Below are 26,197 nucleotides of genomic sequence, written 5' to 3'. Positions count from 1 at the left end.
ACCACCCGTATGAAGAAAACTCCATTCAAGCCTTGTGACATATGAGTTTTATTATGGTGGCCTAAATCGTGGACTCCCGGAGCTGGTGTCAGTCAATCAGCTGGATTAATAAAGGCAGACAGAGAGACACACAATATCATAATGGTTTTTATTTGACTTGGATGGCTTTCCTTCTGTTAGAGACAATAACAAATAAATATCATTGTGGGTAAACAAAACGATAAAAGATTTATTAGCCATGCAACTCCTCTGAAATATGACTTTTTAATGTTTTCGTTCTTTATCTTTATCTTATCTTCTTAGGCTTTCTCCACTCTGATTGACAGCAGTCCACAGGGGGCAGGGCGCTATAAGAGATACAGAAAGATAGATTCATGGTTATAGTTAGATTGTTAGGTAGGGGGAGATAATATATAGTTAATGGAGAAGAAAAGGAGTGCAAGAGTGATAACATCTCTGCTTTATTTTAATCTGTTTCCCATTTGCTCTGTCAACGTCATCGTGGGAGCAACAAAGACAGGAAGAAAAGAAAAAATCCCATCTCGACCCAAGTGTCAAAGCCTTCAAAACAAAAAAAGTGTAAACACAAGGAATATTTTCCGGCTGCGCTGCACATTAAAATATCATAACACCATTCCTGTCTGTCAAACATTTGCCTTTTTTTGCGCTCCTTCGTTACCGCAATCGCTGAGCAAAATTGCACATAAAAGCACATGTCTTCTTTTCCTGGAGAGTACACAATGCCAGGCGCATACTTCCCCACGTTAGCAATGAGAAAGAAAACCCCCGCGCTGAAAGTGAAACGTCCAAAACGATGAAACCTTGTTAGTTTGAGGAAATTAGTTCTCTGTTTTCCGAGCACGGCTCGCCAATTAACATCCACAGCCCTAATAAAAGTTGATTGGCTCTGGAATAGCGCACAACTAATTTTCCTCCTGTGTACATGACTGTAAATTAGGCGGCGTAAGCATACACAGTGTGCGTGTGAGGGTTCATGTATGTGTGACTATGTTTATTCCAATCTGTTTGTGTGTGTGTGTGGGACCAATAAGAGGCTTTGTTTCTTAACAGCGTGACAGGAAAATGTTATGAATATGGTTAGTACATAATTACCTTTCTCCACAGCGAGGTAGGTTGATTTTCATGCTGCGCGCATGCGTGTGTATTTGTGCATATGTGTGTGAGCATATGTGCGCGTGTCAAGGTCAAACGGAAAAGTCCAGGCAGTTGTGATTATCCGAGTGTTTGTGTGTGTGTGTGTGTGTGTGTGTGTGTTGACTGTCTAACATGCACGGTCATGTGTTTGTGGGCTGCCACTGATTGGCTTGGTGAGCACATGTGCGTTGAGGATGTGTGTGTTTTGAACTCAGGCCTGACTGGCAGGAGTATATGGTGATTAGCTTGTCTGATATTTCATACCTCTCTAATTACATTGTGTTTTCTGAACGTGGTTTGCCTGCTGGGCCTTCTCCCCGACAAACAACACTAACAGAGTTAAAGCCAGGCAGTTGTGTCATGTCAGAAATCATTTGGCTCATATCGGTATTCATTACGGAGGAAAAAAAGGGAAAGAAACCGAGTTAGCAGTGCTGTTGTATGTGCTGCCATTTTCATTCTGTGTGTTTAAAGAGAAGGAGGAAAAAGAGGGAGAGAGGAGTGTGTGTGTGTATATATATATATATATATATATATATATATATATATATATATATATATACATATATATATAGGGTTTAAGATATAGGGTTTAAGATCTTTTTACAAAAGAATATGCGGAAAACACAAATTCAGAGACACACACTGGTCTTTTATTCTGATTCTCACCTCCTCTTGCCTCGTTCTCCCGCCACTGCCTCTCCATTAATCAGACACCCACACCCACACCCACTCTCATATGCGCACACACACACACACACACACACACACACACACACACACACACACACACACACACACACACACACACTTCAAGGCAGTAGATGGACTCGTGCCAGCAGTATTTCTCATAGTTCCTTTTGTCTTTGAAGCTCTTTGGACCAAATTGTTCCACTGATCATAAATGTCATATATCATGCTCTTTCTCCCTTTCTCTCCTTCTCTTCCTCCTCCATATGCCTTTGTAGTGTAATTGTGTGTGTGTGTGTGTGTGTGTGTGTGTGTATTCACTCGTGGTATAGATCAAATGTTTGTGGTTTTGTTTATCATTTGACTCCATATATCTTTGAGTTATCGGAATACCTCAACTAATGTCTCTCTCTCTCTCTCTCTCTCTCTCTCTCTCTCTCCAGAGACCTCAGCGAGAACCAGATTCAGGCGGTTCCACGGAAAGCTTTCAGAGGAATCACAAATGTCAAGAACCTGTAAGCACAATCACTTCCTTCCTTTCCTGTTCTACTTCCTCTCCAGCCTCACCCATCTTATTTACCTGCCCCTTTATCTTGCTGTTTCTGTTCTCTGTGATATTGATCCCTATCTTTCTAAAGTAGATCCCACTTGCTGCTGCAATTTATTTTATTGTTTCCTTTTCAACACCGTAAGCACAAACTCATGCGGTGGCTATATTTTGACTATGTGAAGGTATCCCACCGTTTTCAGACATACCAAAAATCACGGGCTGTATTTGAAAGGAAATGTGTCGAATATGATACCCAGGAATCTTTCCATTCAGTCTGTGGTTTAAATATTTCCCTCAGTGCAAACATCATATAAAGGCTACTGTAGGTATGTGTTATACTGTCAGACAGGGTGGAGTAAGATTACTTTTCCAACATTGAAGCTCTGGAAGGGAACATAAAGACAACCTATATCATGCATATTTAATATGTTATCACAGAGCACTGGAAGAAATCGGTGCTATTCCTTGACATGGCATCAAGTCTTTTTTTCTGATTCACACATTTGGTTTAGATTAGTTTCACATGATGTATCTCTTATTTCAATCTTCCCTGCACCTTCAGACTCCTTTTAGCATTCTGCTTTTCATGACCTGCCCCCATTTCCTCCGTTTTCTCATCTTCTTCGTCTTTCTTCTCGTCTCCCTCACCTCTCTTCCTGTCCAGAGAGTTTTTTGTCCTCACGTCAAGCGCTCAATACCCCCCCTGTCATTTATTCATGACGTCCTAATCACCAATAGTGTGATCAATACGCGTCCAGATCAATGCTTCTCATCAATAATGGCTGACCAATCTGGCCAGATGCTGCATAGGAAACTATTCGACAGACTCTTGGGGGTAAACAATGTCCTCAACGTGAGAGAGTTGGATATAGGGTGAGATAGAATAGAATAGGATGGAACTCTATGGGGCAATAAATCTGGATGATGCTGAAAAGAAACGCAGATTTGCTCAACAAATCTTTGCTGTGTAAATTAAAGTTTGCTGTTGTCTTTCATCAGTCGTGACTGGCATGACAGAGCAGAGCATAATAACTACAAGATGCAAAAAGATAATAGCCCATCCTTCTCGATGTGGCACAAGTCCTATTTCCCTTCTAGAGCTGTTGACTGACAGAAAACAAACAAATAAACAATAGGCTTTGGCTAAATGAGATGAGAAAGTAAGAGCTGACTGAGATCTCCATACAGATGGTCTTCGTAGTGATTCCATTACAATGTGAACAAATGATAGCAATCACTCTTTTTTAACATGCACCATGTGTGGGAAAACCGCATGTACACTGGGAAAATAGAACAAGATAAAAAAAAGCTAAAAACATATAAATACATCATCATTGCAATCACTGGTGCAAAGATGGGGTCATAATTGATTGCATGCCAACTGCATTTGTCATATTTATCCCCTGGACTTGTGCCGGGTGAAAATAAATCATCATTTATTTCATTTATGTATGCCAATGAAGATCATGAAATATGCATGAACACCCCTGAAGAGCTACAAAACAGAAGTTGTGGTGAAATTGTTTTATCAGCTGTAGTTCCCTCACAACTGGGCAAACTCCAGCTGCTGATGGTCATGCGATATCATGAAGAGAACAGCTGCTAAATTACCCTTGTGGTGAAATATTGTAATTAACCACATCAATTCTATTTGGCTTTGTAAAGCTGATAAGTAGGCCTACTGCTAATTGGCGTCCAACCCCGTGTACATCAAATTAGTGTTTTCTCATCACAAAGGTAATTACTTCAGATGGATTTATTACCAACAGAGAAAAGGGCCCAGATTTGGGTTGGCATTGACTACAGTTCGTCCCACCAGAAAGAAAAAAAAAAAACACTGCAAAGCTACGTTTAGCAAGCAATCTCCGAGACAACTAAAAAAGTGCACTGAGAATAGTGCAGATCTCCAGCCAGATGTGTTTGCAGCGTCCACTGCTGTAATGTTTGATTGAATGAACACAACCACAATCCAGCCCGGTTTAGCCGCCAGCGGATTAGACACGTTTTTCACTCGCATGAACACACGCGACATATTTACTCTCATTTTAATCTATGCAGCCGTCTGGATCATTTCCGTGCAGCTAAACTGCAGTTCATTGTGTAACAGTTCATGTTGACTTTTTAACGCTTCCTCTAAACAAAAAACAGTCCGGCTGTGTGTTTCGTTTTATTTGCTGTTAGCTCTTTAAGCTGCATTAGCCCCGTTAGCTGCTAGCTTTGTCAGCCAAACCCAAAACAAACTGGAGGACCCCGCCTGGTTAGCTAATAATAGCTAACCATCTCCAATACGGACACGAGAAGACGAGAAGTTTGTCATTTGCTGAGCAACAGATATACATACACTCATGCAAATGACCGCTTATGTAATACTGAGTCCAAAGAAGAGTCCTAACTGAAGCAGTTATTAATCTCCTACCGCCCCTATCGGCTAGTTAAGACTAGTGAGGAGTCAGCAGTCAATGATGGTATGAAGCAATCAATGAAATGTGTTTTCAAAAAGTGTGAATCACTGCGACCATGAGAGGTCCTTGAGCATAGTCATAAATTGAGCACAAAAAGATATTAGGCCGATGTGTTCAGCAGTATGCAAGATTAGCCGCAGACAGACACAGAGATGCAGACTCACGCAGACGACCAAATACACAATCTCCTGGCACAGATAATTACAATATGCACTGACGTTTATTTCCAGTACATCCATATAGTCCCCTTAAAATGTGAATTAATGTGTCCTTGAACTGTCAAGAGCTATGTGTTCCTAGCGCTTTTTCATTGGGAAAAATGTGAATTGATTAATATGCGTCTCGCTACAGATCAGTAATTCAGAGTTAGCCGACAGCCGAATGAGCCCCTCTGCTTAGTTTGTGTGATGTAAGTTTCTATATGGCCGCCAAAGTCCACAGGAGAGTACTACTCTTAAGTTAAATGGACCTTACAGTGCCTGTACGCTGTACCCTGTACAGCTTAGTGTGTGTGTGTGTGTGTGTATTTCTGGCTCTCATGGCTGGGCTCCAAACCATCGAGTTCAGGTTGGCCTCTGATCATCTGATGCACTCTCCCTCCTCACGTCAGACACAATCCAAACTAAACGCCGCTCACCTCTTTGACCTCAGACTCTAGTATTTCACAACTATTTGAAGTTCGGTGCCCGAAAGCTGCGGAGCGAATCACATCGTGGTGTTGCGATGTTGTAGCGCCGTGCGTGTACTTAACCTATTGAAGCTGTATTTATCCGGCATGGCTCTTTATAGTAGTAACCCTGCGTCACTTTGGTACATTATCACACATTTACACCTGAGAGCTTCCCAGTACAACCACAGCCTCCTGCAGCTGTCCCACTGAGCAGCAGGTGAAATTCCTGTGAATGAGTTTCCACTCCCTGCCCGTACTGTACCTGTTTATCACCTGGCTCTGTTCTAACCAGACTCTCCACTTTCTGCCAACGCTGTGAAGTCATGTCAATCAAAGTTGATGGTAAAATTGTCTGTAACACAAAAATGTTTTGCACTAAACTGCTTTGACCTACAAAGCGAATCATTTTACTTTTGGTAGGTGACCTGGACATAAGGATCGTTCTTTTCCTCCGCCTCCTCCGCTTTTGACGTTTTAACGCACCTCCACATCCTCCTTCTCCTCTTCCCTATACTCTCTTCATCTTTCCAACACTTTTTCCTTGTCGTTTCTCCTTCCTTCCACCTCAAATTGCATCACTTTTGCTTTCCTCTTTTTTTATGTCCTCCATCGCTTCCTGCACTCTTCCACATCTTAACCCTCCATTCCATCTATTCTCTCCCATCATACCATTATTCTTTCTCTTGTTTCCCTTATCCCATCATTGTCTGTAATTGTTTGTCTTTTCTGCCTCTTGGTCTTCTGCCTATATTTCAATTCCCTTCTCTCTTCCAATCTTTCTTTCTTTCCCTTCTTCTTCCCTCCATCAATTCCTTCTTACTTTTTCATCATGCCTCCATTCCCAGCTCACTCCGATTAGCCCCCTAGATCCATATTCCTCTCTCCCACTTTTTCCTCACTATTTTCCCCTTCTTCCTTTCTCCCTTTCTCCCCCTCTCCCCTCCATCCCTCCCTCCATTAGACAAGGTGACTCCTGCAGTAAAAGGCTCCAACCCTCCATTATGCCACAGAGTGAAAAAACCTTCATGACATTCTGTCCCTGGTGGACACAGCATTGATTTTCTCGTATGTCTCTCTCCCCCTCTCACTTTATCTCTCTTCCCCTCCCTCTGTCTCTCTCACTTGCTTTGAATCTATGTCTCTCACCCTTTCTGTCTCACTCTTCTTTCTCGGAGGGTATGGTCTCTTTCCCTCTCTCTCGGTTGTTCTCTTTCATGCTGCCTGGTGGCTAGCATTTATTGCACTTCCCTCTCACACGTACACGCAAACACACACACACACACACACACACACACACACACACAGACACACACACACACCTGTGCGACCCTGCGATCAGATTGACTGCTTTGCTGAAACTGCCAAGAGCCTGGCAAATATGATTACTGTGGTCTTCTGCTAACATAAGGAGACAGGTATATGCCATACATCTGTGTGTAGTTGTTTGCTTGTGTACATGTGTGCTCACCCATACGTTGTGCTGACTGCTGGTCCTGTCAACCCCCTAAACCTAACCTGTCAGTCAAAACCACAGATGATAAAGGTAAATGTAGAGTTAGAATGGTTAGGAAGCACTGTGCCAAAATTCCTGTCACGGGCTCTGTGTTTTATGTTTATGTTTTTCTACCGCCCGTCATATTCTGGATGCTTATCTTCTCGTATCTCATTTGACCTAATCCAATTTCCTATGATCTAATCTCGTCTGGTCATGTCTTGTCTTGTCTGGTCGTGTCGTGCCTCACCAGAACAGTCATCATGTTAACCACACCAGTGAATGTCCAACAATGATGCTCCTTTGTTCACATTGTAACGCCTGGAAAATTCAGATTCCTTCCGAACAAACAAGAGGTCATAGAATCTGCCATCCCCCCCCTCAAGTATGTTTTTCAAATTCCAATATCTGTGTCGGGTGTAATCACTTGTGGCAAGTCCCCTCTGTGCACAAAATAAAGAAAGAAATACAAAAGTAGCTCTTACATAGTGTCGAGCAACTCTCCATCCACAGAGAATGAACTGACTCTTTGCACCACCACCTCCGCCAACTAGAAGAAGAATACATGTGTGGGCAGCGTGCTGAAGTGAAATATGAGTGAGTATTTAAATTATTTCACTACCCTTTTGACACACAAGCTACTGTATCTTAACATGGATTTGTTGTCAAGCATATTCATTAGCAGAACTCAGTTAACTCGCAATGCTTGAACTATGTCTCTGTGACCAACAGCCAGTAGCACTCCAGCTATCGAGCTACATGCCAATGGTGTAAAGACGCAATTGAAGTGGATTGTGCTGTAAGGTCGGCCTTCTTCGTTGATCTTAACCGTTTCCTCAAAGATACAAAGACGTCTTGTGAACATGTTCTGTCTAAAAGAAACTTTCTCACATTAGCAACAATAATTTGCCCAACGACATCGAAACCTTTGCGTGTTGCAAATACCCCCTCCCCCCTTAAATGTGTGGTTTCACAACTCATTCAATTCCCTGAGGGTGCAATTTGAAAGCTGTTTTGCACAAACATAACATCAAGACAAAACAATTAATTCACACATTTTAAACAATGAGAAATATGACTAAAATATATTCACATAGAGATAAAAAAAATTAATCAATCGTTAAAAGCACTAAACGGGAGGTAATGTTGACATTCCCTGAGCATGGAGTCACACACTAACACACCATGAGCTGGGTTCAAATGGCACTTTCAAACATATACTGACTTATATAGATTGGGTCATACAGCAAGTGTATGCAGTCGGATGAGAGCATATTAACAGGTTATTTTTCCTACTTTGCTGCGTGATAAGTGACAACAACCTCAACCAGCGTGATGCAGTAAACCCCACCCGACTTGCATCCGATTTGTGTGATGAGACCATATATAAAGGTTATACTGCAGCTCCTTTCTGCTTACAGTGAGGAGAGACCATTGTGATCAACCACAGATGCTGTATGTGCACAGTTACAGTCACACTTAAATCACAACACGTGTTGCTGGGAGGCTTATAGCCGTAGTTGTCTTACAGAGAGGCGCCTCAGATAGGATACAGCTGTTTCATATGCCCTCACATTACACCTCGGAGCCCACACAGCCACGCCTTTTATCTTCCGTAGCCATCCCGTTCTCATATTAAACATTGTTTTTCATCTGCCTGCCTTCTTACTCCACTCACTTTTTTTGTTGTGATAAAATGTAATTCATTTTTCCCACTGGGTCCACCCATGCCCAACGTCTACGCACAGTGCCGTAACGGAAACACGAGGCCCCCCTGCAGAATAACCCTGAGAGGGCCCCCCCCCCTCCCCCCACATGTAAGGGATAATGTATTGTCCGGCGGTCATTATCCAAAGATAAACAAACAGGACCCAAGCTTTTCTTTTGAGGGAAATTTATTCAATCAGAAAAAACAGCTCAAACAGAGAACAAATGTATTCCAACAGAAACAAAACATATGCTAGGGCCTATCAAACAGCTCAAACAGAACATATGTTACAACAACATAACAAATATGCCTACATATAGTCGATACACCGGTAGGCTACTTTCTACAGGTTTGCATTTGAATACACATGTGCGCTTCTTTTAGCAAATCTGTGTGCAAAGTCTTTAACCACGCTCTTTACATCTAAACTGCGCCGCACGTTTATTCTCTATGCTAAGGATGGCCAGACCTGACAGCCTCTCTTGTGACATGGAGCTTCTGAGATATGTTTTGATCAGTTTTAGCTTGGAAAATGACCTTTCTTACTTAACGGTTACTTTTATTATTTTGTACAGAGCCGTTGTCTTCTCAAAAGGTGTTGGACAACGTGAAATGAAGTTAAACAACGATGTGGTTGTGGAGATAATTAAGGAAACGTGTCCGATAATGGGCGCAGGGGGTATAGTGAGAGCATAGGTTTAATAAGGTTAATGTATTTTCAAGCACAACACATAGACAGAGCAGTACAGCTGTCAAAGTATAACGTTAGCTACGTGGTAATGTTAGCTATAGCAAACAGTACAATACCTGTCTCTTCTGGCAGATGAGTGCATCCTTCACCAGCTGGTCGAAAAAGACTTGTAATTTTGGGAAGTTTGGCATTTAATTCAGAAATGTTCTGTTTTGATTGCCGCTTTTGGGCACCACTTTTAAATGTGCGTTTCATTTTTCCTCAAGAGAAATTTCCTCGTAGTTCTCCCAGAATACACCGCGGCCCAACAATAACACCAGTCCGCGTAGCAGGAGGCCCTAGTGGTTGCCTGTTACGATTGCCTTTACAACTATTATTTAAAACTTATAAAGCCAGTTTAAAATATTTTTTTTATTGTGTAGCTTTATATGAGAGAGACAACTTTGAGGGATATCTTAATGTTATTACGTAATGTAATATTATTTATTTATTACATTATTCGGCCCAGATTCGGCAGCCGATAAACCGGTTGCCATGTCTCAGACAGAATCTGCCCATGTCAGTAACAGCTACACCTGGGCCAGACATGGCAACAGTGAAATGTGCCAAAGGTGGCTCACATTTGGCCGCATCGAGCCGGAACACAGACGAGTCAGCCGACACTTAGCCGCAATACGGCCGAGTGCGCTGGCTAGTGTTGGATTAAAAAAAAAAATTGCCATGCGAGGCCCCCCCGCAGTGCGGGGGCTGCGGGGGTGATCTCTACGGGCCTGTCTACGCACACTCATAGCACCTTCAGGTGGTTTGGAAGAATGTAATATGTAATCCTTTCCTAACCCCATGGCTTTACTCCTTTACCTTTCTCCTTCTTGTCACCCTCTCCTTTCTCTTCCACCTCATAAAACGCCTCCACACTTCACGCTTCCCTACCCACAATGCAGTGCAGGATGGCCGTTTATTTGAATTATGACTACAGCGCCTCCGAGTGAGGCTGTGTCGGCTGCGTGCACACAAACGCATGCGCACACACAGACAAGTGTCTTACCTGCACTGTTGTGTGTCTCTGTCATTGCAGATGTTTGCCTCCAGTTATTTTTATGTTTACTGCAATTTTATGTTTACTGCAATTCCAACAATCAACAGCTTGAGCCAGACTTATATCTAGCAAGAGTGTGTTTTAAAATATAGAAAAAAGATTAATAACGGCGGTCCTTTTGAGGGCAGAACATCTTTAAATGAAGGTGACGCCAGGAGGAATAATGCACACACACACTTCATTTCTTACACATTCAAGCATTCAAAGCCAATATGAAAAGAGTGAAGAGGAAAAACAACAAAGACACGAAAGCCTGCTTTCTGAAATTCTTTCCTCAGATTCCCATCATTCTTTGACCTACACAACCCCCAACGCACTTCCTTAAATGGCAGGATGTGGCTGATTAATTTAAGGTCACGACCAATGGGGACAGGGGGGAGAAAATGTCAAAAGCTGTGTCTGAATTGTAACTTATTGTGCAAGACAGGATGCCTCTAACAGTTACAATTTTCATTTCATTTTTCATTTCAGTGGGGATTCTGTTTTGATGTAGAATTTACCGAAACCAACGTACAGTAAAATACAACCTTCAAATAGTCACGAGTAGTTAAGACTGCAGCTATCGGTTATGTCAGCAATTTAAGTGCTGGATTTTCATAGCATCAGACATACTTTTCCACAAAAATACATTCTAAAATTCGATGCATCCCTCTACCTTGTTGTCATCTATAGTGGCTATTTGCATAAAATGAAAATGTAATGCAAATAATTTGCATTGATGGTTTTTAATTAGTTGAGTAATTTGAGTTTCACGAGGAATCACATCTATTTTTTTCCCCATAGTGCACCTGTACTTCCACATAGGACAAATGTTCCCTTTTCTTTTCACTGTTTATTTCAGAGGGTTATAGCATTCATGAATCCTCGAATAAAATGTAAGTTTATGTTAATCTTGTCAAATTTGCAAAAGATAACTCAGATGGAAAGTCACTCGGTGTCCTTCGACTGCATGTATCTCAGTCAGGAACGGGGTCGTCAGCAGTGGCCTTATAATTATAAAACATGCAGATGACTTCCTGTACCCTTGAACATCTCTAAAAGCAAAGAAACCATTTGCAAGTCCAAGCCTACCCTGTATTGTGCAAATCATGTATCATTTGCTGCATTAAGGCTTCAGTACATGCAGTAATAGACATTGCAGATGTCCTTCCACGCTGCATCATTCCTACATCGGCAGTGCTGACGCTTTTCCAAAAATTTGCTCTTGGAGCGAACAGCACGGCAAACCAGCATCAACTGTCTCACTTGTACAAACACGTTAGTGTCATAATGTTAATTTGAGATAGAAAGAGATCCCCAGGAGAGATGCTGAGAGAACATATGTAATGCAATCAGAAATGCAGAGCATATCCTTTGCCTCCACAATGCGGGTGGTTTGCTTTTGAGACAACGCCGTTGTTTGGGATGGCATTATCTTCATCTTCCTTGATCGGTTTCTATCTAAACGTGCACTCTAACTGGCAGTTACAACAAGAGACAAAGCAATGTGTTCACCTGATTGACCTAAAGTGGGGGGCTCTAAATGTATGCATAAGTGCAGCTGGCTATGAATATTTTAAGGAATGTTTTGGTCACCAAAAGCCCTCCAGTGGCCATAGTCTTCATGACAGGAGCAAAGGAGGAAGTAAGGTGTTATTGACAAAGTCCAAGAGGTCGGATGGTCGCTGTGACAAAACATCAGACCCTAACAATGGATACTCCTGTTTCAAACTCACATCAAATGGTTACTTTTAAAAGTAAGTAAAGGCTCTAAAAGGCTCTCGATATGGCGCCGCTTGAGTCGGTAGCTGTCAATGCTAACAGTACAAATATATCAGCTGAGGCTCACTTTCATGAGTGCTTGTCTCATCGGGATTCGCTAACAAAACTACCAGCGCACACTCTATTGTAACCCGCCACCATTCAGGTGCGTCTCCACCACTATTTGTTAATGCGATTTCTTTATTAACAAATATGTCACGCAAATGGGGAAACTCTTTTGTAATTTTCACTAAAACATTTTTGCTGTTTTTATGATTTCTTTCAGATTTGATGAAGCACTATTTGTTGATATAGATTGGACGGGAAGCCAGCTAATGTATCGTCCTCTCTTCCCACTGCGCTTTCATTAATTACTTAGTCAGGAGTGGTTGGCAGGGCTGCTGTGTGTGTGTGTGTGCTTCCCTCTGCTCCAGATGGTAGCAGAGGGAAGCATTGAATCAGTCTGCCAATGGGCTTTATGATAGACATCGCGAAACACACAGACTAATTATATGACCCGCACTATGTCCCATAGAACAAACATCTGTGATCTGAACACATACAACCACAAACACACAAATGCAACACGATGGTACAGATCTGGAGAGCACACACACACACACTCACGCAGACATACAAAGTACACCCTCGTCCCAGATTGATACCAATCATGTCGCTGCTAATCAGGGTGCTTGGTGAACAAAGCTGTCAGAGGAATCCAATCATATCACAGATGATGGAATCGTTTACTGTGGATGAGGACAGAAGATGAAGTACATGGTCTCCAATATGAATCCTCCAGTTATTCTCAATTCTAGGAAGATTCCAGACATGAGGAGCATAGTGATAATATGTTCTCAAAATGAACAAAATAGCATCCTGTAGAGATGTAGAATCGAAGACATCGCACAACCTGTCTGACGGTCCTTGTCAGTGGTGGGAAGCCCCCAGACTCGCTTCAGCGTGTCAGCGGTGACATTGTGGACGCGTAGACACAATGGACTCAAATGAAAAGCCGATTGATGTGGAGGTCTTCCAAAAAAACCCGTAGGACCAAAGATGACACATAAGAGCACATTCAGATTGGCAGTCTCCACCGTTAAGGTTTGGTTATATTTTAGACAAGTCAAACTCCTTGGTTAGGAGAAGCTCTATAGTGATTATAGGGTATAACACATAAAACTTTATTTAACCATTTAACTCATCCTAACCCTTACGAGCAATGGACTACTGTAAAGCATCCGGGGGGCAACTTGGGGTTCAGTGTCTATCTCAAGGTCAGTTTGTGACGCAGACTGAACCACCAACCTAGTTTAAAGGACAACCCGCTCTACCCCCTGAGCTACATCCAGCTTTTCAGCGCTTTCCCCTAAGAGATTTTGGGATGCTTTAATAATTGCAAGCTACTTCCACCGTGGCGACTTTGAATGGACGGCAGGACAAGAACATTGATACTGAACAATCCTGATCCCTAACCCCCATACGACCTTGCCAACAATTTTTTTTAATTTATTGCTTTTAATTATATTTTTCTCATTGCAAAAAAGCTCACTGTTCTGCTAAATAAACTTTAAAAAACTTATGAGAAGGATCCTCAACAATAAGGTCCCCCTACCTTGTGCTCCAGTGTTATATTTAAGTCTCAAAACATAAGACGATCAACTAGGCTATACACGCTGTGCATAAACATCACCAAGGCTAACATTGTGTATAATAAGGCCACCCACACAACCAACTATGTTAGAACTATGCACAACAGGTTCATCATAATTCAATTCAGTCACAGCGTACTGAGTCATTATTTTTAAAAGAGAGTAACCTTGATGTCAAAGAAGAAAATACACTGCTGTTCATGCTGTGCGGGTTATTGGTAATGATTTCTAAACTATACAACATTTGCAACAGTGCCACCAATGAAAATAAAAAGCTTTAAGCAGTAAGTCTATGTAAAAATAAGCACCAAAACAAATCTTTCCATATATATATTTTTGAAAAGACACCGTAGTAAGATTTTGTAGCAAATTGCAAAGTGACATATCATTGTTAAACATTTTTTTCCAGAGACTGCCCATAATTTTGCTGTTGAGGACGTACATTATTAGACATCGTGAGGCGCATAATCGTCCAATATGAATATGATTACAAGGCTGTACGTGGATCAATGCAATAACACAGAAGAATTAAATGAGACAAACCCTGATGGACCTCTTTGTTCTCATTATAGCAAACATACCCCTGTACTTCATACTCAGTGTAACACAAACAGCGCTACTGAAAATAGAATGGCTGTAATAACTACAGTCAACCTTGCCGGTGCCATGCGTCTCCATATGGCTGCTCAGCTTTTGTTTGCCAGTTTTCCTTACAAAAAAAAAATCATGCCTTGTAATTACATAAAACACAGACATGGCATAGCCATATGTCGTTATGATCCCCAGCCTCAGTATAATCTAGAGTCCAGTCATTTCACAGATGCTCACACTCACAGCTCCCTTCCAACATGTAACCGAAAAATATAAAACATGTTAAACATTTTTATAAAGAGCACACAACCCTCTCGGTCTACTCTTGTGTATATACACAACTCTCCATTTCAATCACCATAGCAATCTTTTACAAATTGTGCTCAATTGATCAAGTTATCTCTAAACCCCCCCCCCCCACCCCCCCCCCCCCCCCCCCTCCCCCTGCAGTATAATCACTTTGCATCAAAGCAGATCAAAACATATCATCAGTCTCTGAAAGCCTTTGGAGGGGCAAAGTAATGATGCTGCGGCCCAAACCTGCTCTGTTGTTTGGCATTTACAGTCTGGAGTCCCAACCGTTAACCAGCAGCTGGTCAACATCAGGTAGAAATACATGAAGAATGTTCTGGCTTATGACCTTAACGAAAAGAGGATACCGATCAAACCTTTTGTGTGTAAATATCATTTTAACATTTTGATTGGTTTGCAAGTGCTTTCGAGGAGATATTCTCAATAATCTCAATACACAATCAACTTTTTGATTGATTTTTTCGCATGTATCTTGTATTAAGTCATAGCAATATAGCCTTTCTTTTCTTTTTTTCTTTTTAATGCAGCTACTTATTGAGGTGCACTTGCGGTGTGCTCATAGTAAATACATTTGCCAGATACTCAGAGGACTTCTTCTCGCACACTTAACACAAACATGCGCACATAAAAGCAAAGCAAAGCATATGTTGCTCCAGAAGCCCCGATGTAATTTATGTCGCCCTGCAGATGCGATCCAGCTCCTGCTTTGGGAATCACCTTCCTCCGTGTTAAAAGCTGACATGACTGATATAACAGGTGCTGCAGTGTGCCCGAGCAGACACCGGGGCTGTGTAGAGAAGAAGAAAAGGACATTTAGAAGGTTTATAAAAGATAAACAGCGAGAGGAAATGGATTAGCAATGGATGTGAGAAGAGAAAAGGTGAAGGGGAATTAGAGATGAGAGGGCATTAGAGGGAGGGAAAAAAGAATAGATTATGAATGGAGAGAGGAAGGGAACATGAAAAATGGAGAAGATTGATGCTCGGAAAAAACGAGGTGAGAAAATAGAAGGATAGAAGTCAAAGAAAAAAAAGGATTAGGGTTGGAGGGATCTATTGGAAGAGAGATGAGATGGGACAAGTAGAAGAAGATTAAGGTGGAGTGATATGCTTTTATCTTCTAGTGTCTGGAGAGCCGACAGTAATGGTGTGTGTGTGTGTGTGGGGGGGGACCTTTATGATTAGATGTATTAATCTGTGTGTTTCTGAAAGTATGTGTTTTAGTTTTTGTGTGTGTGTGTGTGTGTGTGTGTGTGCCTGTCTACATGCCACTCATCATCATTCCTGGTTGAGTTAAAAGGAAGGAAGATTCTTCTAAATGTCTGCCCTTTATATCAGGGATGAATGAATGCGAGAAGGGGAAAGGAAAGGAAGGAGGGAGGGTGGGAGGTTTCTGGGGTTGTTGGGTTCATGGATGGAGGGATGGATGGATGGTGACGGGGAGGTGGGTTGAATACCTAGAGCCGAGCAAATTAAAGTAAAAGCAAAGGATGGATGACGGTGGCTACACTCGGTGCATCTGGGAGTCCGGTGAGTGAGCCAGGGAGGAGGGAGAGGGGTGAGAGTAGAAGAGTAGGGAGGGAGAGTGAAAGAGAGAAGAAGGAAGGAGAACCGGAATGAGAGGCAGAGTCGTGACTGTAGGTTGATTTACGGAGGCTTTCCTTTTAATGAAATTGTTTCAGTGACAGAGCCGGTAAAAGGCCCTTAATGGATTGGCTGGCCTAATGTAATGAAATTACTCCCTCTTTCACTACAGAGAGAGGGGGAAAAAGAATAAAAGAGGACATAGGGAGGAGGGGAGAAGGGGTGGAGGATGGGAGAGGAGAAATGCAATTAATATTTACAGAACTGACAAGCAGGGTGGGCTTTAGAAGCTTTGGCTCGCTCTCTTCTTCACTGTGTCTACCTCTCTCGTCCCTCTCTCTCCCGGTGGCCAGTGTGCACTGGGCGTGCAACAGGGGAGGCAGGTGATAGGCTGACGCCAGGCAGGCCACTCAGCCCTCTCCTCTCTCCCGTTCTCCTTTTCCTCTCCTGCTCTCCTCAGGGCTTGCCATAACGGCGCCGAGGTGAGAGACTTAACCTGAGCTTGTGTGCTATCGTCTGGACTGGGCATCCCCAAAGTGTGTATCCTTGTGTGTGTGTGTGTGTGTCTGTGAGAGAGTTACCACCGGTGTCTCCTACCTGCTACCTGCAGCCCACTTACTGGGATACCACCTCACACACACACCCCCACACACACTCATTCACGCAGCCCGTCTTTTGTTAGTCCCTCCCCCAGCTGAGCGGACCTTGCAGACTTGCGCCTGACTCTCTCCCATCTCTCTCTCTCTCTCCCCACTGTGTGTCTGTGTGTGTGTTTGTGTGCTTGGTGCAGGCAACTGGACAGCAACCACATCGGCTGCATCGAAGATGGAGCTTTCCGAGCGCTGCGCGATCTGGAGATTCTGTAAGTAGAGAAAAACCCTGGTCCCTCTCTCTCTCTGGCTCCTCCGCCTCTCTCCTCCTCCCCTGCCTCCTCCTCTCATCCCGTCTTCTCCTCGCTCCCCCTTTTCCATGTGCTGTCTGTGAAGCTCTCCTTCTCTTGTTATCTGCTTTGTTTTCTGTCTTATTCAGTTTCTTCAGGTTTTTTTTCCGTACTTGCCTGTAAGAGATTCTTTCATCTACTTTTCGATCTCATCGATCTCCTGTGTTTCTTCACCGTAAGAAAAGCGTCAACTTAAACATGTTTTTATTCAGAAAATGTAGTTTCTTTACGTCTGTGAATTGTCTTTTTGGTGCACCCTTTTGTGTGTGTGTGTGTGTGTGCGTGTGACAGTGAGCTGAAGTGCACGTCTAAGTGCCTGTGTGCGTTGCTTGAGAGGATGAAGGGCAGAGTACCTGTTCATTCACCAGTAAATTGTGTTGTCATTGACTTATAATACACTGATTCACACACACACATATATACACACACATATGCACACACACACACACACACAGATTACGGAATATAGTGCATCTGCCACCTGCTGGGGTTTGCGCTTTCTCTGCACCATGTGTGTTAGTGCGCATGAATGATTCCCTCTGCATATGGGAATGGGAATACGTTCATGTGTGTTTGCGTCCAGCTGCGTGTGGGATTAAGTGTGTGTGTGTGTGCGACTGTGTGCAAGTTTGTGCGCGCAATCTGTCCACATTTTTAGAGCTGCTCATTTGTCACTGCGCTCACAGGTGTGACTGGCGACTGTGGAATGTGATTTTGTGTCGGGAAAGATGTTCACAAATATATGTGTGTGTGTGTGTGTGTGTCTCACACAGAAGCAGATGCTGTGCTTCATTGTGGGTTGTGCATCTGAACCGCATCCTTAGCTCCAGTTCATTTTAATCAATGCATACATTTCCCTTATGTGTGCTGAAATATACACAGGTGCATTCTCATGTCTTGATTGTCTGAAACGCTGAGCTGGAAAAAAAAGTTAACCAATAGGAGTCCTTCTTTTGTTGGCACCAGCATTGGTTCATTTGTCCGTGGCGTTGTTGGCAATGCATTCGTGTTCTGCTGTATGGGGCTGAGAGGTGAAAGCATTAGTGATATTGTTGCTGAATATGTTTATTAAGGATAAAACTGTGTAGCAAATAAAGCAGAAAGAAAGAGGGGCACGTGGACAAAGAGGGACAAAGGCAGTTGTAGAAAGACGAGAGGACGAGATGATTGGAACGAATGAGATCAGAAAAAGAGAAGAAGACTGGCAGAGCACAGAGTCGAGGGGGTGGTTGGGGTCCTTAGAGAAAGACCCTCAAGAACAGACTCGCAAATCTAATAATGCAGTGTCGAAGTTGACATTTTAACAGGAAAATGCCGTTATTGATTCTCATGCTTTTGAAGATATTGTGACAGTGATCAAGCTTCTTCTTTATTTTTGTAGCCCAATAATGAAGAAAAGAAGTCTAATTGAGGTAATGTGTCTCATTGTCACACACAGATCTATTGCACCCAACAGCATTGTGGGAGGCAGATTATTAAAACCACAGACTAATATGTAAAATGAGTCAAATCTGTGCGAGATTAACTATCTGTCAGCACCAGAATCTATTGGGTTATTTAACCATGCACAAGGGCAAAATACAAAATGGCTCAATAATTCATTATTGGAACCATTGACAATGCACTATTTAATTTATCTTGAAATCACTCAAGGACCAGGCTTAAAAGCATTTTTCTCATACATATATACAGTATAACCCAGGGAGTGGTAATGTAAAAGCTCAATGAGACTCCCAACAGTATCAGCCTCACCTTGACGAGTGTCCATGGTGCAGTCTGGTGCTGCCTAATGTGTTCACATGAATGATTAAAGAGAGCAGCAAACAGTGGGAAATGGTTCAATACAGGGCAGCGTACACTGTGGACAACATCCACACCAAACACCATGGTTTCAAATGTTGTGCACATTACATATTGCAGATATTCTCATCTTGAGTTTACCTAAAATGCTGCAACAATAGTTGTATTGTATCATCTTTCAACAGACCCGTCCCTTTCCCTTTATTTCGACCTTTTTTTGCTTCGGCAAAGTTATCTTTTTTGATTTCCCTGCCTCACTTCTTTAGCTCAGCGCACAATGGAGGTGATAGGGGCCAGATAGAGGGGGATCGGCACAGCCAGATACAACATATTAGCAATTCATAAGTCCCTGACAGCTGAGTGCTCGGCAGGATTTACATTCACTGTAAATACGCAGCCGTTCCCGTTCAAGGCGGGCAGCATGACAGCACACAGTATATTCACTGAATGTGACGTTTTAATAAAGGCAGGTGTGTGTGTGTGTGTGTGTGTGTGTGTGTGTGTGTGTGTGTGTGTGTGTGTGTGTGTGTGTGTGTGTGTGTGTGTGTGTGTGTGTGTGTGTGTGTGTGTGTGTGTGTGTGTGTGTGTGTGTGTGTGTGTGTGTGTGTGTGTGTGTGTGTGTGCGAGTGTGTGCGAGTGTGTGTGTGTGTGTGTGTGTGTGTGTGTGTGTGTGTGTGTGTGTGTGTGTGTGTGTGTGTGTGTGTGCATGGGTGCGCGTGTGCAAAGGGCATGAATGACAGTAAGCAATTCTGCTGCTGGTCTAATCTTCATTTCAAGCATCTTAACACACACCCACATATACAGACACTCATGCACAAATGTATGCATTTTTTATAGTATGTATACACACACACACACACACACACACACATACACATACACACACACACACACACACACACGCACGCACAGCCCCATCTGTTCGGTTCTCAGGTTCATTTTGTGACCGTAGAACAAAATAGGATGATAGAGATACCAGTGATTGGAAGCCACGTGACTGCACCATCAGGTAGGTGTGTGTTTCTGTGTGTGTGTGTGTGTGCATGGTTATGCTCTTGTACTGCCATCATTGTGAGGACCAGTTTGTGTTTTAGACCTTAGCTGTGAGAACATGTTGGCTGTCACCGTCGCTGCTTAAACCTAGGGTTACGGTTAGGGTTTGGGTTAAAATGATTAGTTGATTTATGCATTAATCGATCAATAGTTAGGTCTCTGCAGTAATATCAAACACTTGCAGGTTACAGCCTGGTTATTTCATGCTTTTCTCTGTTTTATATCACTGTAAATAGAATATATTTACAGTACATTTATAATAAAAGTGTGAGCCGAAGCCCTCTTTAGGGTGATGCCTGGGATAAAGCATGTAGTTGTGATTGGGCGTAGGCCCGGAGTGACACAGTGTATTACGTCAATGTGTCTGCATGCAGATGTGTGTTCACCGGCCGTATATGCTTGTGTCAGCGTGTGTGTGTCTGCCAACATCCTTGCGTGTGTGTCCATGTGCGTGTGAGTGTGCGTGCCTTTTATTCATGTGCGTTGTTTATGGATATTGTACCGGTCACACATTTCTAAATGTTGACGCTTGACGGAGCTTTGAGACGACGATAGCTGCAAAAAAGACATCTGTCTCCATGTGTGTGTCAGAGTTTGTCCTTTTCTATATTTCAATGTGAGCGTTCATTAGAAATTGCAAGAGTATTGTATAAGAGACCGTATAAGAGACCGTAGGCTGGAAGGCAAATTGCATGTGTGTCTCAGCCATTTGTGTTAATTTAGTGTGCTAATTGAAAGAAGTGTGCCACTAACGAATCTCCACATTAATTAATCTAGTCATTTTTAATTAGCCGCTGCTTCTTGGTAGACTAGGCTTTATCTCGGCTGCTTAATATGTTTCACAGAGGCAGTGTTGACGAGTCAAAGCTGAATATTTGGGCGTCAAGCTCATTTTGAAAATGCTAAATGGATTTTAGTTTGTTAGTTTCATTAATCTTGTTATAATTGTTTATTAAATTAGAAAATTGCGAGGCGTTTTAAGGATTGGATTTATGAAATGAAATGCTTTTAAAAAGGCGTTATCAGTAAGCTTCGTTCGACATTAAAAACAGGAATGCTTTGTCAAATTATTGCATTTTTATGGATTTTTTTTACCAATTGTCCAACATAAAATCAAAATGCGCCACATTTTCAGCCGTTTTGACTACATTTCTGTTCTGCCGCTCCTTTGAGACGTATAGAGCGCTTTCACTCAGCAATGTATAAAATAAAAATAAATACTAGTCATACCGAGGAAAAACAACTAAAAGTTTGTCTGTGAACTTTCATAATTCCGCTTTGGCAGAAGAGTTTCGCTTCCCAAATACGTTTAGGAACAAAGACGACAATGACTAAAGACACTTTTACATTCGCCATTTCCTTTGATATCCACTCCCTTTACTCACATGTCCTTAGATAGTCTCTTTCTCTCTCACTTCCTCTTCCCTCTCTTTCATGGCCGCCAGGATGAAAGTGGAGGATATAAAAGCAAGGCGGTGCTGGCCTATGATTTATTTAGACCCAAAAGGACTGCGGTTAAAATCCTTTCCTCTCTTTTTTTGCCAGCAGAGGCAAGAGACTAGGGATATTTGGGGGAGGTGGAGGGTTTCCACAAAATATAAAAAAGGAAGAAGGAGGGATTTTAGGGGAGTGAAAGAAAGGGAGGAGTGTGGTGTCGGTGTTGGAAAAGCAGCCAGTATTCTGGACATCATTTATTTATCTGCTTTTGAACCTGAGGAGAGGCGACGAGGGGGGAAAGCAGGGGATACAGAGGAAGAGATTGGAAAGGAAAGGAGGGAATGAGATGAGAGGCAGAGGAATCAGAAGATAGAGAGATGTCGGTGGAGAAAAGGTTGGTAAGATGGGAGCGAGAGAGATACGTTAAACAGATGCAAGATCAGATTAATCTGAACACCAGATGAGACCAAAAGATGCTAAACGTGTCCATTCATAGCAGTCAGGAAAGCAATAGAGATGAGAGACCCAAAGGTGTAGAGGACATCAGAAAGCAAAAAGAAAAGCAGGAAGAAACTCTGATATGTATATAGCGGGTAGAAAAAATAAAGAGACGAGTGTTACAAAATAGATTGAAAAGATCAGAGGGAGGAGAGCAGGGAGGCATTAAATATTGATGGAACAACTGTCTGACTGACTGACTCAATTTGGCCCGTTGCTGTTTCCAGACCACCAAGGCTGCCAGATAGACTCAGAACAATGTTTCTCAAAGTAAGGGCGGAGACCCCGACTGTGTCGCTGATGTGTTCGAGTTTCATCAGCTCAAAAACGAGCTTTGAGCATATTAGTTGAGTTGAACCTTGATTGATATTCAGTTTTCGGTTGGATTGGATGTTATTATAGGTTTATTAAGGTCTTTGTGTGGCTTTGAGCCCAACCTTTTCCAACTCTCTTCTCACTTTTTAATATCCGTCCAGTCTTTTTCCTCTGGCCTGTAATGATGATGAACGCCACTACTGCCATGGTGAAAAATTAAAGAAGGAAATTAGTATGCTCTGGTGATTTTAGGCAAGCTCCCATTTGCATTAAGATTAGAAGAGTTACTCTGGGAGGTTGCCAGTACAATTTTTTTAAAGTAACTTTTTTGGCTTGTCCGCTCGTGCAACCTGCCAGGAGTCACTTTTTTTTTCGTGAGCACAATAATGAATGAACATGTTTCACTAGAAGGCTGTCATCCAATAGGAAACAGAGTTACAGTCTTGTTGAAAGGCAGAGAAGCAGGCAGGCGATGTGAGGCTTTGATGGTCAGAGAGTGCACCGCACAGATTAAAGTCTTCACACATTCACATTTTATTGTTTTGAAACCTAAGCCACTGCAGCGTGTGCACCCTATTAAATAATGGACTGAAAAAATGTAGCAGACATTCGGTTTTTACTGTTGTGGATGTCAATTTCCAACCATGTTGTTGAATTAAAAGCAAAAGACTGTGGGGGAGGGGGTGACGATGCCTCATCTCTTAACGTCAAGCAGCGAGGGTGTGCTCCAGTTGGATGGTGGGATCTGCCCAGTGTGTCTCAGACTTACATTCATACTGCAGGATTTTGCAGTGCACACTTCGATGTTCATTCCAACGTGCCAGCGCAGGACTTAGTGCTACCTTTTATGTTTTAGAGGTAAGTCAAGATGCCAAGGTTATTTTTATTTGATGGTTATTTGTTTCGGGACGAGTATGTAACATAAACCAATGCCACACACCATGGCATTTATAGCCTAATAATTTGCGATATCCGTCCTTAAAGTAGATGGGCCTTTAAATTACATTCAACTCAACCAATAAATACAGAAATAAACAGTACTTTGCACAAACTCAACAATAGGTAAATATACGTTAAAAACACAAAACTCAGAACTCAACAAGAAAATACAGACAAAAAAGCACAATACATTAAGGCACCATAAGACACATTACGTCATGCATGACTACATGACTGATCTCTTTTCAAAATGGTTTCAGTGTGAGTTACACATGTTCCCAGTCAGGATCCAGCTTGAGTTCTGTAAAGAGGTCCACATGTTGATCCCCTGAACAGATTGAGGCGGTGGACAAGAAAGTAGCGCGACCTGTTTCATAGCTTCTTTACCACTAAAAGGTTATGATTCCCATAAAGCTCTTTTCTTTCGACAACATCTGCACATGGCAGGTACAATCTGGTTATTATCCATCTGAAAAAGCCAGCCCAGTGTTTTTTTTTTCTGTCAGAGCATTTGATTAATTGATCGCAGTTGAGATGGAATTAAAATGTAAACAAATCCAGCAAAAACATGTTTTTGAAGTAGATTACCAACCCAAGCTTTTAAGGTTCACAAAAGGTTGTCGTTACGGTTCAATAATGTGGAAATATGGAAGCTAACAGCTCCTCTTGCCCAACAAGCAGACTCCTACAGAAATGGCAACAAATCTGGCTGCTAAACCCAGTGTTATTCTTAGTTTTTTACTTCTTTACTTAGCTTTACTTTGACGTTCCCCTGCCTGTGTTCTGTGATGCCCTGCCAGAAATTAGTAGCATTGATTACATTATAGGAAAACAGCTGTCGTTTCAAAGGTGATCACACTGAAGAACCAAAACCAGTGTCCTTCAACGATTAAAAGGTCTTCTCTCTGACATCTACAAACACAGGCATAGAGCCACACTTGACTCATTACTCTTTCACTTAAAGCCATGAACAGATTGCATGCCACGGTGGCCTTATCACAGTTGTCATTAAACACCTATCAGAAACATTTACAGCTGCACAACCATTCCAAACAAGGGATTTTCCCAATGCCGAATGTTTATTGAGGCGTGACAGTGAGTCCCGTGCTCATTATTACCAGTAAACAAAAAGATTACTCTTGATTACGTGACAGTCCTTTTCATCGCTTGGTATGCTGCTATAGTTTAAAAACTCATCTTGTAATTTGGGTCTTGACAAAACATACAGCATCTCTTAGCTCTCTGTATCCATTACAAAGGATTAAAGATATTAAGGGGATTTGTTAGGGGGCGTCCTATTAATGTGTGATTGAGAAAAAGAGCTCTACTTACTAAAGAAAAAAAAAAAAAAAAAAGGTTTTCCTACAAATATTTCCGTTTTAGTGGTCAAAGCCGCGGTGGCGCCACAAACACATCGAGAGAAACTGGAAGACGACTTTCCTTCAATGCATAACGTCGCAGAATACCATGACCCTTAAACCCAACCGCCCCACAGTCAGTCCTCCCTCATAATATTCTGATTTGGCCTTTTTCTTTTTTTTTTTGAAAGCCTTTGATGGTCGATGCTGTATGTGCTCAAACTTGTAAGGCCAATAAACACAGCAGAAGTGGAAATGTAATTATGTGATACGCACAGTCTTTATATTTGGCTCTGCCCGACTCGGCTTTGCAATCACTTCAGTGCAGATGGGCGACATTCCTCCTGTCGCGACTAATGACTGAGAGACGTTTGACTCAGGGAGAGTGGATTTAATGCTGAGAGACGGTGTCGAGTGCGGGCCGCCGTTCTTCTGCCGTACGCTGAAGTCTTTCCGTATGGAGATAGAATTTGAAGTTGAGCAGCTTGTGTATTTTTTTTATACGACGGCTATTGTTTATTTTGTTTGATTGTGTTATTTCAATTGCATTAAAGCTTTTTTTTCTGAGATCAGAAGAGATCTGATGTGTATTTTAAATCTTTCATTTCAAAAAAAAAAAAAGAATAGATTCATTTCAAAATGTTTTTCATTTGATTGCACACTTAATTGTATATCAAACTCAAAAGTAGTTAAATCAGGATCAAAGGCAATCAATAATTTAAACCTGACTAAAGTGCTTACTTAAATCCCTAACCCTAAAAAACTAAATAACCCTTACAAAAATGAAAAAAAAGATGGTGGTAAGGCCATGAGCCATGAGCCTTTTCTAGCTTAATTAAGTACAATGGTACATTCAGTGTGGTCTAGGGATTTGAGCCACCAACCTGTGAGTTAATTTCTGTCACCTTTAGCTCCCAATTACGTCTCCGATTGAACATTCAGTCAAAGATCGTACTGTAGCCTATTTTCTTGATTTATTGTTCTCTGTACAGTTGGGTTTGTCTGCACCAGGGCGGTCTTTCCATGATTTGCATTCACAAGGGCAAACCGATCGTTGCTAATGCCCTTTAATGTCTCAATCAATAATATATAATCTATTTTAAAACACTTACCGCACCGCTAACTCCTGATTTGGAATTCCACTGTGTTTTAGCGAGTGTGTCTGCGTGTCTTTGAATGAGTTAATCCAGTTAGCACATGTGTCTGCCAGGCCACATCAGAATAAATGATGGGTCCCTGTGTGATGATGAATGGTAATTTAGATTTAACATAACTGGACTAACGAGCGTGCTAATGACTCCAAAGCTAGCCTGGACAGCTCTCACTCGACGGGCTCTCGCTTTGCATCCCAATGAGCTGGGGAAAGGGCACCCATACACACACACACACACACAGAGGAAAAACATGCAGAAGTGTTTTAATAAATGCACGCATACACAATCATAAATTCACAAATGGTCCTGGC

General features: G+C 42.1%; 1 protein-coding gene across 1 annotated transcript in view; it reads left to right on the top strand.

The window, feature by feature from the left end:
- slit3 (slit homolog 3 (Drosophila)) overlaps positions 1-26,197 on the top strand; it is a 220,022-nt gene that overhangs the window by 115,159 nt on the left and 78,666 nt on the right. The window contains 2 exon segments of the mRNA XM_034543991.1: positions 2,289-2,360; positions 17,183-17,254. Of these exon segments, the coding sequence (XP_034399882.1) occupies positions 2,289-2,360; positions 17,183-17,254 (144 nt within the window).

The sequence above is a fragment of the Cyclopterus lumpus genome, chromosome 10 (assembly GCF_009769545.1).
Source record: "Cyclopterus lumpus isolate fCycLum1 chromosome 10, fCycLum1.pri, whole genome shotgun sequence".
NCBI lineage: Eukaryota > Metazoa > Chordata > Actinopteri > Perciformes > Cyclopteridae > Cyclopterus > Cyclopterus lumpus.
The sequence above is the reverse complement of the archived record's forward strand: the minus strand, read 5'-3'. Positions and strand labels throughout refer to the sequence as shown.